This window comes from Camponotus floridanus, unplaced genomic scaffold (genome assembly GCF_003227725.1).
Source record: "Camponotus floridanus strain SB8 unplaced genomic scaffold, Cflo_v7.5 scaffold99, whole genome shotgun sequence".
Lineage (NCBI taxonomy): Eukaryota > Metazoa > Arthropoda > Insecta > Hymenoptera > Formicidae > Camponotus > Camponotus floridanus.
The window spans coordinates 768,898-788,635 of NW_020229870.1; the positions used below are offsets into that span (position 1 = coordinate 768,898).

Below are 19,738 nucleotides of genomic sequence, written 5' to 3' on the forward strand. Positions count from 1 at the left end.
TTGAGAGAGAAATCGATATAATTTTAAAATTCTATATAATTACAATTATATTTTAGCTATTATTTTCAAGAAATATCAAATATTTTCGATAAATATATTATTGACTAAGTTATAAAATAAATTTGTTTAAATTGTTAAATTCACATTGTGATATTATATTGCAATTTCAATCGTCAAACCAGATATTTTTTTATTCGAAATAAACATATGCTGAATATTAAAGTAATGATCAAATATTTACAGTGTGTAAATATTATCTTAGATATATAATCCTTTTCAAAATAAACCTTGTTTTATGTCATTGTCTCAATTCATTTTAAGTTAACACAAGCTAAGTTGACTAAGTTACACTTTACTATAAGAGATTTAAAGATATTTATGATTTCTAAAAGTGTATAAGTAAAAACGCATAAAATAGGAAAATATAATAGTACTACGACACATTATGGAAGAACTTGACATTCTGGCGAGAATAATTTAACGAAACAATCATTAAGTAAATGACATAAAAAAATATAATTTTCTGTAAACGTTCTAGATACATATTAACATCGCAAATTATAATATTCTGGGCAAGAAACGATTACATAAGAATATTCCGAAGAAAGTCGTACAATATATTCTTTTAAGCTTCTGGAAATATAAGTGAAATTCGTCTGCATGTAAATGTAATAATATATGTATTCTTTATTATATATTCTTTCTGTTCTTTTTGTTTTACAAATATATCATAGACATGTGCTTTTACCTTGAGTGTGAAAAGCGGAAACATAAAAAAAATTCAATTAACAAAGATTTATTCTTAAAAGATTCGTATGTTTCGTTATGTTTTACCATATTTGTTTAAATATGATTGCTTAGCTACCTTGATAAGTTGATCACACATGCCTGGACCGGTTTCTCTTACTAACGAACTGAATTGACTGTAGCTGTTTTGCAGTAACATATGAGGGTGATCATATTCCTATCAGAGAAATTCCCATTATAAATTATAATTTTATAATTACATCCATCTTTCATTCCGATTATTAGAGAATAAATCATATTATTATTAATCAAATATTTGAAATTAAATACATTATGATTATCATGCACGAATAGATGGATTATATATTTAGCACTATAGTATAAAACAATGTAATGAGAAACTCGAAATATAAAATGCCCTAAGATTTCGGTTTTTTCGAAAAGAAATTGGATAAATGCAATACATTTTCCAGGTAATAAGTTATACTTACAACTATATGACCCTTATCCATCACTAGAACCTTATCGCTATCCATTATGGTGTTTAATCGATGCGCCACCGTAAGCATTGTGCAAGTCGCAAACTTTTTCCTAATAGTGCGTTGAATCAGTGCATCGGTGTGAGGATCGACGTTCGCGGTCGCTTCATCCAGCATCAATATACGATTGTTTCTCAAAATAGCTCGCGCTAAGCATACTAATTGTCTCTGACCGACACTGTAATTGCTACCTCTGTCAAACACGCGACTTTCTAAACCATTCCCGTTAATGCCGACCGCATCTTTCAACTCAACCTAAAATATATATATACATTGCGAAATAGATATATAATTACACAATATAATATAATTATATTTATTCAATAAGATGCTTTGGAACTTTAGAGTTTTAAAGTTTGAATGAATTTTGGGAAGATTTTAGAAAAACACTTGAATAAAACTTGAAATTATAAGATTCTGGGACTTTAAAACCTTGAAACACAGAATTGAAATATCTGTGAATGTTGCAAAATTATCTTGTTAATTACAATTTTGCTTTCAAATTAAAAATGTTGATCAAACCTCTTCAAGTGCTTCCCACAAATCCTTATCGGGGAATTCATCGAAAGGATCCAGATTGCGTCTCAAAGTACCTGAGAATAATACAGGATCTTGAGGGATGATAGATATTTTGCGTCGCAAATCTTCCAAGGCAATCAATCCCGTGTCTATGTCATCGATCTCAATGATTCCTTCCACTTTCGCTAATCGAAATAGAGCTGATATTAAAGATGATTTTCCGGCACCAGTTCTTCCCACGATGCCAATCTACGTGTAATATGTAAAATGTAATTGTAATATTCTTAATTATTTTTAATATTTTTATATTAATATATATTTATTTTATACATATATATTACTTTCATATTTACTTTTCATTTCGTTGACAATTAAAAATTTGGATTAAAAGGAAATTAAAAAATTTTTTGAAAAATACTTGATATTAAAAATTAATTTTGTAGTTTTTTAAAGAGAATGTAGTGCTTTCTTTCCGCTTAATTATTATCTTTTTTACAGAATTTCTTCTGAGAAAAAAAATATTTTTCCATAAAATCTTCGTACCTTCTCTCCGGGGTAGATCACTATATTCAAACCCTTAAGAACATGCGGATCCTCGTCCGCGTAACGCATATAAACATCCCTGAACACGACGCTACCTTTTTCGGGCCATCGTTTGGGTGCATTGTCCGGCAATACCAGATTCTCCTTGTCTTTCTTCTTCAAGTATGTCCCTCTATTTCTCAACTTCGGCTCTGGCGCAAGTTGAACATATTCGAGCACGCGTTCCACCGCCATCATCTGATTAGCTACCTCGGCGCTCCGTCGCATTCCCCATTGAATTATCCATGTTATTCCCATTATCTGAGTAATAGCCAATCCAACTTCGCCACCAGAAAATGCTGAAATAAAACAATAATCAAAGTTTTTATAAATAGAGCAGTTTATAGATGAATTTCAGGACTTGATTAAGAAAAATGCTTACTTTGATTGAATAGCAAAAAACTGAAGGTGCCGAGAGAAATGAAAATAAAACAAAATACATCTAGAATGAATCCAACAGCCGCGCTAGTCACGATATACGCATAAACGGTAGATGTATGTACATCCTGTAATTTGTCGAATTCCTGTTTGAGTACATCTTGAGTGCAGTACGCTCTGATAGTTGTCAAACCGTTCAATGTAGCATTTAGATGAGTAAATACTGGCGAGCGCGCTGAAACACACGAAAAGAATATCTTATAAGATCTCGAAAAATATCAAAAAATATTTCATAAAAGCATTGGAAAGTCAATTAAAAATGAATCTAAATACTTAACTAAAAAAGATTGATATTATAAAATTTAAATCAAGTGAATAAAGTATTATCAAAGCATTTTGTAAAATGAAACGAATTAAAAAGACTTTGATTTTTATATAAATTAAATAATAATAAGAGTTTATAAGTATTTAATAAGTAGATATAAAATAAACAATAAATAATAAAAATTTTATAATAAGTTTTTAAGAAAGAGAGGGAATAGATTAAGTGAAGAAAGATAAACATACACATTCCTTCTAGCCGCTTGATATTTTTACTAGTTTTAAGATAAACCTTGCGAATCCAGTAAAATATTATGCTGATGAACACAATAGGCACCAAAAAGATGGGATTAATTATACAGGTGACTATCAGCGAACCGAACATCAACATGATTATCTGTCCGGCATCTAGGCATGCCTTGGGTAATATTTCATCGATAGTGCCCATATCCTTCGAGAACCGGTTTAAGATCCTACCGCTAGGATTAGTATCAAAAAATCGCATTCCCGTATGAATTAATGCACTAAACATCATGTCGTGCAGACGCTGACTGCACATCATGCACGTCTTATAAAAGAACAGCGATCTGGAGATACCAATAACAAAAATACTCAGCACAATGCCTGTGTAGATGTAGACGTAAATCATTATTTTCGACATATCCGCGTCATTCGAGACAATATCTAAATGATTTCTCGTTATATTCTCGTAAGTATCATCTGTTTGATTCTGACTGTGTAGTTTGGTTAGATATTTTTGTGTTTCTATCTTACTGACACTGTGAAAAGAAATTAAAAAATTATTTAAGAAAAAAATTTAAAAATTACCTACTGATAGATAAAATAATATGTCTACTTAATGTTAATGAAAATTTATATTAAACGTACATTAAATTTATATTAAATGTGCGTAAGGAGTTAATATGCATTAAGTGATTTATATATTTGTAAGAAGGAGAAATAAAACGGATTTAAAATAAAAATGAAGTGAAGAGATTTAATATTAAAATAATTATTTTCTTTTAACTTTTTTAGAGACTTCTTTTTATAGATGCTTACAAGAAAGGCACAAAGTAGTCGCTGAGACTGACAATAAATTGCGTGACGATAAACAGGAACAGAACAATGGAGGCCATGTATAAATTGGCACCAGTTTGGAAGAACTTAATAAATATAGAACCTTTAACTAAACCACGTGACGTCCCTTCCATACCGTCGTTTAATTGTTCCTCATTTTCGTCCTCTTCTTCATCATCTGTACCGCCGCTGCTGGCTTCCGGAGTACGACTCTATCGAATAAATTTGTTCAGCAATATATATTCTTTTTTCATTTAGATGTTATTATAATGTTATCTGTATATCTGTATATTTTTACTTACTCTATTACTCGCAGAAGAGAATTTTCGTCTTATACTTATAGTTTTTTCAAAAGACGATTCGTCGGTCTCATTCTCCGCTGCCACGAGTACTCCGTACTCGGGTCGATATTCCAATAAATCTTGATAATTCGGAAAGTATTTTATTTTTCCTTGTTCAAGTAATATAATAGCGTCCACTCCCTTTATGTATTGCAACTGATGCGTCGCCAAGATCCTCGTCTTTCCGGCTAAATATCTCTGAATACATTCTTGAAATAGATGTTTGCTGACGTGCGCATCGACCTAGATTTTTACCAGGTAAAAAATTCCTTACATAAGTATTAAAATTAGTATTAAAGTTCAAAATTATTTAATTAATTTTATTCATGAAATTGTTATGTTTTTAATTTATTGATAAAGTTCACTTTCAAAAAGAAAAAATCGAAATAATACCAGAAATTAATCAGGACAATAATATATACATATTATTATTATTATTTTTATCGTTATGATTGTTATGTTTGATCATTACAATTTAATTTTTAAAATTTACAGAATTGAAAAGAGCCATAAAAAGCTCATTTTTAAAAATTATAAATTTTATATTATATATATAATCATTATACACACGAAAAGACGAAAATTACAGACTTTTTTAGAAGTTGCTTACCGCACTTAAAGGATCATCCAACAGGTAAATGTCCGATTGTCTGTACAAAGCCCTGGCCAAATTGATCCTGGCCTTTTGTCCACCAGACAATGAGCTACCACGTTCACCCACGATAGTCTGATCACCTTGCGGGAACTGCTTGAAGTCACGTTCCAAAGCGCAAGTTTTAATTACTTTCTGATATCGATAGCGCTCATAAACCTGACCAAAGAGTATGTTCTGTCGAACGGAGGCACTAAACACCCAGGCTTCCTGGCTGGCATAGCTGATTTTGCCATTGAGCTTAATCTGACCTTCAGTCAGAGTGATCTCACTCAAAATCGCAGACAAAAGGGAACTTTTGCCACTACCTACCATGCCAATTACAGCATACAACTTGCCTTTCTTTATCTCCAGATTCAAATTCTCCAAGGTATTTTGCGACTGTTTATCCTCCCACTTGGCAGTTACATTGATCATGTTGATGGCACAACTGTCATCGTTGCACGTGGATAATCGCTTTTCTTCTGCAAATAATAAAATTTTTTTCGCTAATTCGACAAATACATCAACAAAACGCTTTATTTCGCAAACTTACCTTGAATAAAATTAGTGGTATTCTTTAACAAGTCGGTAGCGACAGTCGTTAGTCCGTCCTGCTTTTTGTAATTATTATGTTCATTTAAACTTTGATAATCTTCCACATCATCATCGATAAAAGGCAAATCTTGTTTGCCTTCCTGTTTGTAGGTTTGCATGTTTGAAGAAAGATTAACATAGTTGGAGGATGTCTTCGAGATGCTGTTGTCCTGGAACTCGTCAAAGAGGAGGAAACTTTGGAGTCTGCGTATAGCCACCATACATTCGGCCAGCTCGGCAATGCCGCGCACAAACATACCAGACATAGTCTGTGCAAGAACGTTGAAGCAAGACGAAACGACAAAGACCTTGTCGACGGTGAGCTCGTTGCCGAACATGAGCATGGTTACGAGAGTGCAGTAAAGCGCCATCCGAGTCGTGAAGAGACTGAAGGTCATGTAGATACCGCGGATGTACGAGCTCTTGGTCACCACTCGTAGCTCGAGCTTGCGCGCCAACTCGATCATTGCGCAGAACGGCTTCTCCCAAGCATACATTTTGATCACCTGCACGCCGGAAATAATCTCGTCCATCAGCCGAACTCGTTCATCCGTTTTAATAGCTGTCTGGAGACGGAATTTGGACGATAGCTTGCCGGTGTAAGCTAAAATTATGAGAATAGGTGATGAAGGATTTATACAAATAGAAATTATTTTTTAATCAATCATGATGGACGAAAGACTCACATTGGATCGGCACAACCACAAAGATAGCGGCGATACCGATGAGACCAGCATAGCCGACATCCTGATACAAGATGTAAGCCACTATCAGGGCGGACAAAGGTGCCGACCACATGTGATGGATCAAAATGGAAACGAGATCGAACCTACTGACATCGTTGGCCACCAGATTGACCACTTTGCCTGGTGCTGTCTCGCCCAGAGCAGTCTTGCTCAGACGCAGAGCCTACGAAACAAATGTAAAATATTGTTACATGATTCAAATGTTAATTGATGGATTATGGGACGAAATAAAATGCGATTCAAAAACATTTGACGCTAATTTATGCATGACATAAGTGAATGCTAGAGTGTTAGTTTGTGATGTTATCAGCAAAAGAATTTGAAACTTTTTCTTCTTTCATATTCCGTTATATTTTTTCATTTTCAGACAGATATTTTACATAAATTGCTTCAAAACAAATAAGATTGCTTCATAACCGACCTTTCTGTATACCACGGAACAGACGGCCACGCGGACATTGGCGCCGACATGATAAGCACCGAAAATGGATTGATTAACGCTTATAACATTTACGCCGGACATCATGCATATTCCAGCCGCGTACCATAGAGCATTCTCGTATGTTTCACCCGAGTCCTTCCGGAAATAGCGTAAGAGACCACCCAGCAGCAACGGTGTGCCCAATCTACGAATTTCGCACATTAATCTTTTAGAATCTGAATGACTATCAGAGTAATACATATGTATAATATGTTTTATTATTATATAATATATTTAATATGATATAATATATTTTATTTTAATTTTATATATTATATATAATATCAGAGAGAGAGAGAGAGATTATAGTAATTATTAATGTTTGCAATTAGTTTTTATAACATTATATTTCAATATTATCATTTTATGGAAACACATGTGCATTTAAAATATCTTATATTTTAAATCTTTCAGTTATGTCTTAAATATTTTCCTAGGAATTGTTTCAAATATTTTATTATTCTATTTAAATCTCTCTCAAATCTTCCTAAGTTTTCTGCATATAAAGAAATAATTTTAAAGTCATTAAATTATCGTTAATTTTATCTATAAGCAAATCTCTCTAAAAAAAGCAACAAATTATTAACTATCAAATGCGTTATTTTTCACTAAAATAGATTATCTAATCATTAATACCTTATCACAAATTCGTTGAGTATCTGCATCATTCCGAGTAGGAAGTACTCCCACACGAATGTGTGGAAAATGGTTTTCAGCAAACTCGGACTGCGTTTCCATTTCTTCGATTTTTCTAACTCGATTTTCCATCGTCTGAAAACATATCAATATCCTACGCATTATTATTATTACTGTATCTTAATGAAGAAAGAAAAGAAGGATCAAAAAATCATCGAAATATCTTCTCCTATTTCCTGGCATATGACCCCAACACTTACTTTTCTAATCGATCTCCGAGTAGATTCGATCGGTCGACTTTCAAAGGATCAAACAAGTCTTCTAATTCTAAAATTTTTTTGTATCCTGTCTTGAATAAACTGATAGTCCACCTGATATGATTCGATAAAAGAAATGATTTAATTAAGTTATTTTATAGCAAAAATGGTATGTTAAATTAAAAATCGATATGTTGTATGTAATCATACAAATAAATGATAATAATGAAATGAAATTAAGAATCAAAATTGAAAGATTAGAAATTTATGTTAGGAAGGTCACATAATTTGAAAATGAACTAGCATAACAATCTAACTTAATCGTTTTTTCTCGACAAATGCAAAGTAATTTTCAAATAGAAAATAAATTTGCGTGAGAAGGTTTACTTTGACGTGATAGAAAGCAATTTTACATGCCACATAACTTTAATATAATTAATATTGAGATTCAATCATTTAGGATAAATATAATAATATATTAATGAATTTATCTTAATGAAAATATTTTGCTAACGAATATCTTAATATTGATGCATGATTATTATCAAATGTTAAATATGCAAATATACCGATATCCAAACGCATTAAATATTTTAATTTATAAATATTTTTTTAAATATTTAAACGAATGGAATAGCTTTAAACAAATTGAATAGCTTTAAATTATATGGAGTCTTATGAAAAGTCTGATAAATTTTAATTTATTCGAGAAGTTGCACAACTTACCACCATAGTAATATCGATACAATGCTCGCCTTTTCTCTTGGATTTGGTTTCGATTTGATTTTCGTTGAATCCATCAGTCCTTACACGCAGCATTAACTTGCCGCAAATTATCACTTGAAAAATCACAATCGATTAGCTTATCAAATTAATATACTCTCTTTAATTAGCATCAAATGCGATAATGAACTGAAAATTGACATGAAAATTAACATCTTTTGATATCAAGAGTATCAATCGCGATCTCTTCGCGTGATTTTAATCACATCGAAATTAACACTTCGCGTTTTATCACTTTCTTTTGCTGATATCAGTTTCTATGATCAATTGATGATATATCTATTTATTTTGCGAATCTTCAATGATTCTCTTGAAAAAGTAAGATATCAATCACTACTCGATATTTATCTTCGAATACCTTTTTACGATTTCTAGGGAAAGTGAGTCTCAGTGATTCTCTCTAATAATTGTTAAATAATAATTAAATAATAATAATTATATTTATTAGACGTATACAGATGTACAAATCATAATTATAATTGACATTACTATTACTCTTATGTGTAATAACTACGTAAAATGTACATAGATAATATTTAAATATTAATTCAGTTTTATTAATCATTTTCAGATGAAAAAATTTGTAAAAATATTTCAACTTACTAGTATTTTTATGTTATTTTTTTTTAATTCTGCTAATTGCCAGTCGTAGTAGAAAAAAATAGGCGAACCGAAACGATCCGTAACGTGTTCAATTCTAAGGAAAGAAGAATGATCGGTTTGTCAGTCCAGGATTTGAATGTGAACTTTTCGAGTATGTCTATCTGTTTAAAGAAGAAACTTGCATCATTCGCTTACACTCTCTCCATCTTATCTAACTACACGCGAATTGTGTTTGCCTGCTGTGTCATTTCTCAAATAGCATAGAAGGTCATGCAATAACTCGCATTTATCGTATAAATAATAAAATGCAATTAAAATGTACGCTCATCATAAATTTGCGATCGACGATTCAATAAAAAATCTTGTTTTTATGCTAGACACACACACACACACACACACACACACACACACACACACACACACACACACACACATAAGCATTTTAAGCACACATAACAATAACATATATAATTATATTATTAGTACTTATTTACAAATTCATAGATACTTTCCTTTCAAATAAAACAATATGTCAATCATTGTCATTTATATATAACTAATTATTAATAGATGCAATCATATTTTTATATTTTCTATTCAAAGTCAAAGTGATATGATCATCATTAAATAGGTTATTTTAAGACCTACAACTTTTGTATGAAACATTTTTCTTTAAAATGCTTCCTCAAAAAACTGCTGTTACAGTCACTCTGATACATCCTGTATATATATATATATATATATATATATATATATATATATATATGAAAAAATTAAAATTAAAATTAAACAACTTGTAAATTAAACTTAAAACTGAGAGAAAAAATTAAAGAATATTGTAAAATTATAAATTACAAAACATGAATTAAAAGATTATAGATTTAAATTTACTAATAATTATTTAATTATCATTTAGTTATCAATTATCAATGATTTTATTATTCAATCAAACATTTTGCGTTCGAAAATTAAAAACGTCACACATATATCATAAATTAAGTGTTAAAACTCTTTGAGACTTATATAGCTATAACTTTTCCTCATTCAAATGTAAAAATATGTTTTTAATTAATATTGTGTACTAAATATTAATATTTAATGAGGGAAAATCCGCTTAGACTTAACTAATGCGGAAAATACAAAGCTTATCTGTCATTGACTAGAAATAAACAATGTAAGAAGAAAAGTGGTAATCCTTAAAATCCTTATAATGGATAAACTATCGCATTTGCGTATATTTACGTTAATGCATTCTCAACTGCTTCCGGTAATTAAAATACTCTCTCAGAATTAACTTGTTTATTACCCATTATTTTAAGGATTTCGTTTTCTAAGTTTATACTTTAAGATCAAATAAAACTCCTCAAAATATTTTCTACATATAATATGGAAAAATGAAGAAAATAGTTAAAAATATTAATTGCAAAATTAAATTATATATCTAAAAATAATAGGAATTTTTATGATTTGTATTTATAAAACTTTCCGTTTCATTTCCTTTTGTCGCAAAATAGTTATATCTATAATGTAGAGAAACATTCAAAGTTCTATATGGAAGGAAATCAAGTTTGCAGCTAAAACCAATTCTGCTTTTAAAACTTATTAAATTTGCGGATCGAAGAAAGAAAAAAAAATAATTATTTCATCAAAAGAGAAATATTTGTGATAAGAAGAATCCGAAATATATATATATAGTGGGACGACTCTCGTCGCCGCGCGCTACGAATATTCACTGTAAGTCAGCCGCTCCTCGGGCGATCGGGATGAGATTTAAACGGTAGTGCCGCGAAATGGTGTAGAATTTTATGCAAAAAGAACGAAATCGCTATCGCGTCCGGAAGTCGAGATATAAATTGGCCGTTTTTCATCTGTGCGCGGACGGTCGAAATCGTGCACGACGTCGCGCATGTTGTCTGCCTCTCGCGCGATATTCACTGTAACGCGGCGAGTAAAATGGCAAGCCGAATGCAATCGTTCGATTAATTCGTTAAATATTTATATATATAAATATTTATATTTATTTATTTATATATATAAATATTTAACGAATTATACGCTGTTATCAGACTGCGTACGCCAGCAGCACGTAACTACAGCTGACAGCTGAGCGGACATGTGAGTGTAATCATAGTGCGCAGGCGTCGAACTCACACTACGCTTCCATTCACATATCCGCTCAGCTGTCAGCTGTAGTTGCGTGCTGCTAGCGTACGCAGTCTGGTAATAGCGTGCGAGAGCTAAGTATTTATATTTATTTATTTATATATATATAAATATTTAACGAATTAATCGAACGAATGCATTCCGATTCATCTTTTCGTTTGGTATATATAAATATTTAATTCACTATTCGACTGATTGCATTCCGACTCGCTTTTTTAGACATTAGAGAATCTCGCTACTCCATTGTTCAGCGACGCATGACACGTAATCTTTATTGAAACACAGCCTGATCATGACTCATATTTAGCGTAACTGAACAAGCGATTTTGTAAAGCAACTAAAATACATCGCGACTTTTTTAATCTTGAAAAAACAATTCTCAATTCATTGTCAGAAAAAAATTTTTCAGAAATTTATCTTTCCCGCCGAGATTCAACCATTTAATAAGAAAACGTTATTTATATAAGTGCAGATATTTGCTCTAAATTAAATAATTGTTCCATTAAAATTTTTTTAGGAAAATGTTGAAAATGTAACATGATAAGGAATAAAAGTATCATGAAGGATTTTTGTTAAGGGAAAAAAAGAACAAATATATATGCACATAAGTAGGAAATTTTTTAAATTCCAATATTTGTTATAAATTGAATTTTTTTTTGTAAAATCCGCAATTCGAAATATTTTCAAAATTCATTTGCAGATTCAAGAATGCCTTTTCTCGTTTAAAAATCTCAAGAAAATCCAAGTATCAAAAATTAGAGCACGGAAAACATTGAATAACAAACGAGAAGGAATACGTACAGTGATACATGTCGCACGTGATAAATAGATTTGTGTCTTATCAATAGTCAATATTTGAAAGTGACTAACAATAAGAACAAGAACTGAGAATCACGTATTAAACCTGTACAAGTTTTCTAAATTCAATTTTCAAAGACACATGTGGACTAGCTGGTGTGAAGCATATTATTTGTACATCTGAATAATTTTCTTTATATTCAAATATATAGAAATAAGAGACATAGAGAGATAAAGAAATAGAGAGAAGAAATTAAGATTCTGTTTAAATTTGTTTTAAATCTATCCTTTCACAGCAAAGCAAAAGAAGTTGCTCGTAAAAAAAAGAATGTCGTTACGTTTACGTTTTCATATCACACGTGGATTGATGGAAATTTACATGAAAATAAATTCTTATACATAAATCATATTTATATGCGTAGTAATCTATACAGCAAACACTTTTCGCATTGTTATAATAGTTTATTTACCTCGTATTGTTATCATAGTAAGTCTTATTCTTTTCAGATTCTCTTTGTCATTTTAACTTCTTCGGAAAAGAGGAGCATAATGTACAACGTGTACTTACAACAATTTTTATCTTAAATTATGAAACATATAATTTATTTTTCTTTTAAGATAATTTATATATTTAATTATTTTTGCAAACATATATATATACTTTGTCAATCAAACTTTTTTATTTTTAAACACTTTGATTATTGATTAACAAATCACAGATAAAAATTTTTGGCACAAATCAAAATCTGAGAATTAATAAATTAAATTATCAAGGATCTCTTTAAAGCAAATATAATATATTCAATAATATGCTCAAATAAATATTCAGCATAATGTATTTTTTATTTTAGCGATAAATTTGGTGTCGAATATTTTAAGACACTAAGTGGATGACATATCATAAATAATACATTTTTTGCAAAGTGACTTGAGTCATAATGTAACTCTTCCGTGACGTATAATATATGAGAACGAAATGCGTCCAGCAGAAAATTATGCTCAAACTGACTGCGAGCGCAATTAATACAATGGGTGTTTCAGACGCATGTAATAATAATTATATTCTAGTAATATTAATAATAGCAGTAATATAATAATAATAATAATGTGATAATTAATAATCTTATAATTATATTCTCTTTCTTGAACAAAGAAAATTTTTTAATTAAATTATTTTAAACGAATATATATATTATTTATAATTCTATAAACATATATAAATATATGTAAAATATATCAAAGATCACGCGTTTTCTCTCACATATAATTTTTAAAGAAGTCTGGAGTCGATTTTTCTCCAGATTAACGGAAAGTTGGAGAAGGTCCAAACGTTCTAGAGAATTGTTGATAACATTCTATACTTATCCTTCATATCTTTATTTTCGTAGCATGATTATAATCTCATCAAAAGTACTGAAATAAAATTCGAACAAAAGTAATTTATTTAAAGAAGAAATTAGTACATATATATATATATATATATATATATATATATATATCTCAATATGTAGCAAAATATCGACCTAGGAAACATGATGAATAAACGCATGTATATTTCTTATCAAAGAGACGGCTTTTAAAATACGATAGCAATATGTATATTATCCTTTTAGAGAAGTACATTTACGCGACTAAAAATATCATTAAAAAAATATCGTAATTTGGAACTGAAAATATCATAAAAGTTAATATTTTAACACAATGTGTTAGAATGCTCCAAACTGTATCATTGCTATCTTTGAATTAAATTATAACTAGATATATATTATCAAACCATGTTATAATCTACTACTAAAGTATTTCCTACTCTCTCTTTCTCATAGTTTACAACAAGAAATGACACAACTATTTTTGGCAAGCTTCGCGAGCATTAGGGACCGATAAAGAATGATTCGCGTCACTTTCAAGCATAACAACAGATGCTGTGCTAATTAAATATTCTTTCGATCGAGATTAAAGCTCGACCCTCATCTAATCGATGATTTTGTCCGTCCTTTTTTTCATCGTACTCTTATGGATGGTTCGTTGTACACGTGGCTTCTTCACACTGCTCTTGCTACACAGATTCGTCGCACTCATCAACTTACACACGTATTGTATACAAACGTACAACGAAGAAAAACAACTGGCCACGACGACGTCTGCGCGGACACTGAGTCTGCATCGAGCGTCACGCCACTTTCACATGCAATCGTCGACCGCTCAGCCAAGAACTAAGGGGATACCAGTTACAGGGGAACTTAAAGAGGGGAGAATCTCCAAGAGAAATTCCCGCTTTAGCTTCGTAGGCCTAGGTCGTAAGACCTCCATATTTTTCGGATATTTTTCGGAATGTAATCATAGTTTGGAGTAGAAAATTAAAGAGATTGCTCATTTTAATATTTTTATCAACATTTTGATAAATTGTGAAATTTATAAATGTAAATTTATGATGTTTTACATTGGTATTTTACCGATATTTTAATGATTTTAAAGGATCATGGCTTGTAAATGAATCACAATTAATGCTGGAATTATTATATTAAAAATAAGTGCGCGATAAAAGCGAATTTAAATTTATATTAGATGCAATTAATTATCTGTTCAAGCATGAATTTAAATCACATAGTTCAATTTTCGAGTAAGTACATTTCGTAGAGCTTTCGATCCTGCTCATTACGAAAATTTGGAATAAAATTGATTTCCACTATTTCCTTGAATCCTTCTTCCAAAGTTGGTGGCACATAATTTTTCCTACATATGAGACAGATACAATCTTGATATTATTAAATATTGAATGTTAAATACATTAACTGATAAAATAAATTTTTGTAAGCCTTTTCATTGAGATCAAATTAACTTATGTGTCTATGTTTATTCTTAATTTTTCTTTTAATTTTGACAGTCAAGTTATTAGAATAGAAATAAAGATTGAAAGAAATATAAATTAAAAAATATAATTTAATGAAAAAAAAACATACTAAAGCTCGATTGTAATTACTATATACTTTGTTTTTATACATGATTTTATGGAAGAATATGTGCGTACTAAGAAAAAGAAATATATAACAATAAAAAATATATATGCATAAAATCCACTTACATATAAGAATTTATAATGATCTCACTGACCGGAACATGGCTTGGATCAGTTAACTCGCGAAACTGTACAAAAGATATTTAGATCGTATACAATAATGAGAGATACAATAACACATAAAATATAATTTACAAAGGAATTTATAAAAAAAGAATCAATTTTATACACAATTACCTTATTATTATGCTTTGCATGCTCCATACTTGTCGTCATAATAAAACATCTAATCGGAATGTTTCGTTTCTTGGATATCTCTGTATATCTTTGTCTTGAGGTAGGATCAGGATTAGTATTGTCTATAACTACGCTTTTTCCTTGATTTAAATATTGTTCGACTGCAGCAATGCATTTTTGCCAGCTGCCTAAAGTATCTCTGTTGACATGTCCATATTCCTTCAAGTAATTCTTCGCAAAATGCGATTTTCCAGAGCCCGGACTACCGACCATAAGTATCATCTGTTATAAAAAAAAAATAATAATGATAATACATGTGGAAATATAATCAAAAATTTTATTTTTGATTAAAAATCAGATATCTTTAATAATACAATTTTTTTCAGTATTCACCTCTTGCTGTTGCAACATTAATTTCGCATTCGCAGGTTTGCACACATCGTCATTTTGCGAAAGATTTTTCGAGTTGAATTTGGGCAATTCGTAAGGAGGTGCTTTGTGTTTCAAAAAGTGTTCTTCTGGTGTCTCGAATTTAATACCCACATTCAATGCCATTAATCGATCCGCACTTGAATGATCTTTCTTCTTTCCCGGAGCCCAATTCTTTGGCCGACCAGCAGCATCGCCGACGTAGAATGAATTAGCTTTGTCGATTGTAATATTTTCATTCTGCAACTATAATAAATGTTATAAATGTAGCATATTAAAAAATGAAAGAATTAAAAAAATTTGATAAAATTATTTATAATATGATGAAAAATTAAAATTAATCTTATCTTTTAATAAAGTAAAAAAGATAAATTAATAATAGAAATGTACAGTATATATATATATAGAGAAATATCTCTAGAAGAAATAAATTCTTTTTTGTCTCCGTAGATATGACAAAAGAGGAAAACTTTTATAATTTCTAAACCTTTTAATTTATTATAATTTTTAATTCATTATAAACACTCTTCCAAAAGATGCCTTATATATATAATTACATACCTCTTTTTCCAATGATTCCCACATACCAATTGTTGGTTTTCTATAAATACTTTTTCCTACGGCAATAAAAACCTAGAAGGAATAAGTAATGGAGCAATATATTTATTGACCTAAAACTGAAATTATCTTAACTGATATTATAACTATGATATCATACCTGAATGGGGACACTGATTTTTCGCACGATATTTTCGATCTTAAGTTTAAAATCACTGATCTTAATTTTGCCAGTGCTAAGCCCAGCTTGATTTGTGAAAATTACTATTTTGTATCCATTTGTATGCAACTGCTTCAATTTACTAGGTACATCAGGATATAGCAGTTGCCAATCGTTACAATTCTTTGGAAATACCAAGCCAGATTTGGTTTTTATTAAAGTACCATCCATATCATATGCAGCTATCTAAAATTAAAATTTAATTTTACTATCACTGTTTGCATAAAATTCTTTTAAAATCTTAAATATATGTGCATATTATATTTATAATAACATATAATAACATATTAATACTTTATATTTGTAACAGAATAATCGTTATTAATTAAAAGTTATAAATATTATAATAATGAAAATTACTTTTGATCGATGTTGAACAAATGATGGTGTATAAATTAATAATTTTCCATGATCAATACTGTCCCATTTTGCTGATGCACTTGAATCATTATTGCTTCTTTCAGAGAATGTGCTACATTCAGCAGTGAGTGCTTTCTGGTTGAAACAAACATCATCCAAAGTTGATTTTTCTCCTTCTTCTCTGTCATTTTTTACTTCCTTATTGGAGTGATTATTTAGCTTTAACATTTTTGTTCTATGTTCAGTCTCATCTGCTTCCAGTTCGTAAGATCTTTTCCTCAATGCAAAATTCTTCACACTTTGTGGTGGATTGAATTCAACTTCATAGACATACTTGCCATACAACAGCTCTAAGCGATCGTTGTGTCTTGCTACAAACCTTACATTCTTCTGAGTTTTAAAACCGTTGAAACCACAAGCATGCTCGCCAACTTGTTGGACTGTGACAATGGCTTCTGCATAGTTTGCGCATAAACGAACTATTGAAAATACATTAGTGCACTTATTAACTTGCAAATTAAAGCATAAAGTACTTGACAGAAAAAAGATGAGAGACATGACGTTACAAATAGTTAGACTGTATTAAACAATTTTCTTGTATTCATTTTGTATTTCTTCTTATTCTTGAACTTTATTATTTATATTTTTTGTGCTTTCTCCTTATTAGGAGCAATTACTTAATCTTATAAAGAATTTAAAAAATTAAGTTTAATAAAATAAAGAATCTTTCAAATTATTTTAATTAATCATCAATTCAATAAAAATTCTATTATTCAGTTATTATATCATTATTTTTAATCGATACATATTTTATAATTAAAATTAAAATTATATGTACCGGATATATCAAATTAACAAGGCATAATCTCGATATAACAGTGAATCTATCACTCATGAATGATCCTTCAATCAAGGATCAAGGTACAAGCACATAAATCATTTAACATTATTATTTACGTTTTATCAACATGCTACTTTTTTTATAAACATAAAACACGCAGAGATAAGAACTCGTCACGTGTAGCGAACTCCTTTTTCCGGATTATGAGTAACGCAAAGAGAGGAAAGGTAGATTTTCGCAGATACGCAACCTTGTCGCCGAGAACATTTTGTGTCCGCGATACCGGTTTCCGGCGAGCGTCCTACAAAAATTGGCGTATTGTCCGGCAAATAAACATTCGATGAAGATTCTTCCAGTTTACGTATATAACAACTCTTGACAGTCGCGCTCATCGCGACAGCAATGCTGTTGACAAAGAGAAGCTCTTCAGAGTCCTCGGAACGAGCGTCTCTTGCATTAAAGCTGTTATTTCGATTGGTAAGTGAACTCTTATCGATCGTAATCTTTTATTTCAGTCATCGGTAAATTACCTACGGCATCGTAGATAACTATTTTATTCCGGGTTTGAGTCTCTGTTAATTTTTCGACCAAAATAAACAGCTGACAACAGCTGACAAGACAATCCGAACAGATCTTTATACATGTATTTATGACTACATTTCTTGCGAAAAAAATAGGAAATATAATTCAAAATTAAAAAAAAAAACATTCGAAGAAAGAACAGGAAAGATGAAAATAGAAAAGATACACCTGTAAGGAATAACATGTACATACTTTATATTTGAATAATTAAAGGTAGCAAAACAAAGCAGTTAAACAAGGAGTAAACAGGATTTACAGGATAAATAAAATACTTCGTAATGATATACTTTGAGATTCTTTGAGTAAGTTTTCGGCGTAAATAAATGATAGAAGAAAGTAATGCAATATAAATGTAATTTAATGTAAAATAATAGTACAGTTTAATAAGTCAAAATAGATGGTTTTTTGTTTTTATTTATTGTTGGTGTTGACTCATTATTTTATATCATATTATTGAAATTTTATATCATATTATATTATTGAAAATCCCCGATTTATTTATTGTTATACATTCTTCATTACTTTCTTCAATTACTGTAAAATCAATTATAAATTTCATATAAGAGATTTTGTATTCTGTATCCAGTGACAAGAGTTTATCTGCTTTAATTTTGATTTCTGTTTGTAGATAATATGTCGTATCACAAAAAGAAATGTGTAATATTAGGCTGTAAATCAGATATCCTAAGACTTCGCTTATTCCCAACTGCAAAAGATAAAGAGAGATTTCTGAAATGGTTGAAGGCTTGCGGGAATGTCCAGTTGCTGCAGCTATCTGAAACTCAATTGAGGCATAGAGTTGTTTGCGATAAGTATTTTGAGGAAAGAGTAAAACTGGCAACCACATTGTCCAGAGTAGCAATCCAGAGTTCCAATCTTACATCTACCTAGTATGTATACTTAAACTAATCTTTATACATTTTTCGCTCATCTGTTTATCTTATATAAATCATCAATTATTTATTTTGTCAAGATCCTATTGACTCATCAAACTACAAATTTAGTGATTCACAAACAATTGATGCACAAAAAATTAATGTGCAAATATAAGTATCAAACATATTTGAGATATTCTATCGTAAACTTGTATTATAATGAAAATATATAATTGCACATAATTGTTTTTGTTCTATATTTATAAAAATGATTTTAATCTAATTATAATCAATAATTATAATAAAAGTAATTATATTAAATATTCTGTTTAATATAGTCATTTTTTTATATACATATGTCTATTATTAGTAATGATTTAATTTTTTTTGTCTTATTCAATCTGAATCTACAGTTGGAGAA

General features: G+C 30.1%; 2 protein-coding genes across 9 annotated transcripts; both read right to left on the reverse strand.

Annotated features, from left to right (window-relative positions):
- Positions 1 to 275: 275 nt before the first annotated feature.
- On the reverse strand, positions 276 to 14,545 carry LOC105253188 (multidrug resistance-associated protein 4-like). 8 transcript variants are annotated; one of them, XM_025415174.1, is made up of 17 exons: positions 14,209 to 14,545; positions 9,239 to 9,332; positions 8,579 to 8,691; positions 7,856 to 7,966; positions 7,596 to 7,730; positions 6,900 to 7,104; positions 6,419 to 6,641; positions 5,692 to 6,336; positions 5,115 to 5,620; positions 4,466 to 4,747; positions 4,146 to 4,375; positions 3,333 to 3,865; positions 2,770 to 3,000; positions 2,349 to 2,686; positions 1,809 to 2,054; positions 1,239 to 1,541; positions 276 to 964 (listed from the first exon to the last, which is right to left on the reverse strand). In XM_025415174.1, exons 3-17 carry the CDS (start codon positions 8,650 to 8,652, stop codon positions 824 to 826), a joined length of 4,203 nt encoding a protein of 1,400 aa, XP_025270959.1. In that variant the 5' UTR covers positions 8,653 to 8,691; positions 9,239 to 9,332; positions 14,209 to 14,545; the 3' UTR covers positions 276 to 823. The 8 variants fall into 8 exon arrangements, with proteins under 8 accessions (XP_025270959.1, XP_025270957.1, XP_025270958.1 ...); XM_025415172.1 differs by having other exon boundaries at positions 9,239 to 9,399; XM_025415173.1 differs by having other exon boundaries at positions 14,165 to 14,545.
- A 91-nt stretch (positions 14,546 to 14,636) lies between these two features.
- Positions 14,637 to 18,291, reverse strand: LOC105253189 (uncharacterized protein F21D5.5). Its single transcript, XM_011261047.3, has 8 exons — positions 18,111 to 18,291; positions 17,020 to 17,498; positions 16,600 to 16,845; positions 16,443 to 16,514; positions 15,846 to 16,127; positions 15,453 to 15,734; positions 15,282 to 15,343; positions 14,637 to 14,932 (listed from the first exon to the last, which is right to left on the reverse strand). Exons 1-8 carry the CDS (start codon positions 18,250 to 18,252, stop codon positions 14,809 to 14,811), a joined length of 1,689 nt encoding a protein of 562 aa, XP_011259349.1. The 5' UTR covers positions 18,253 to 18,291; the 3' UTR covers positions 14,637 to 14,808.
- Positions 18,292 to 19,738: the final 1,447 nt, after the last annotated feature.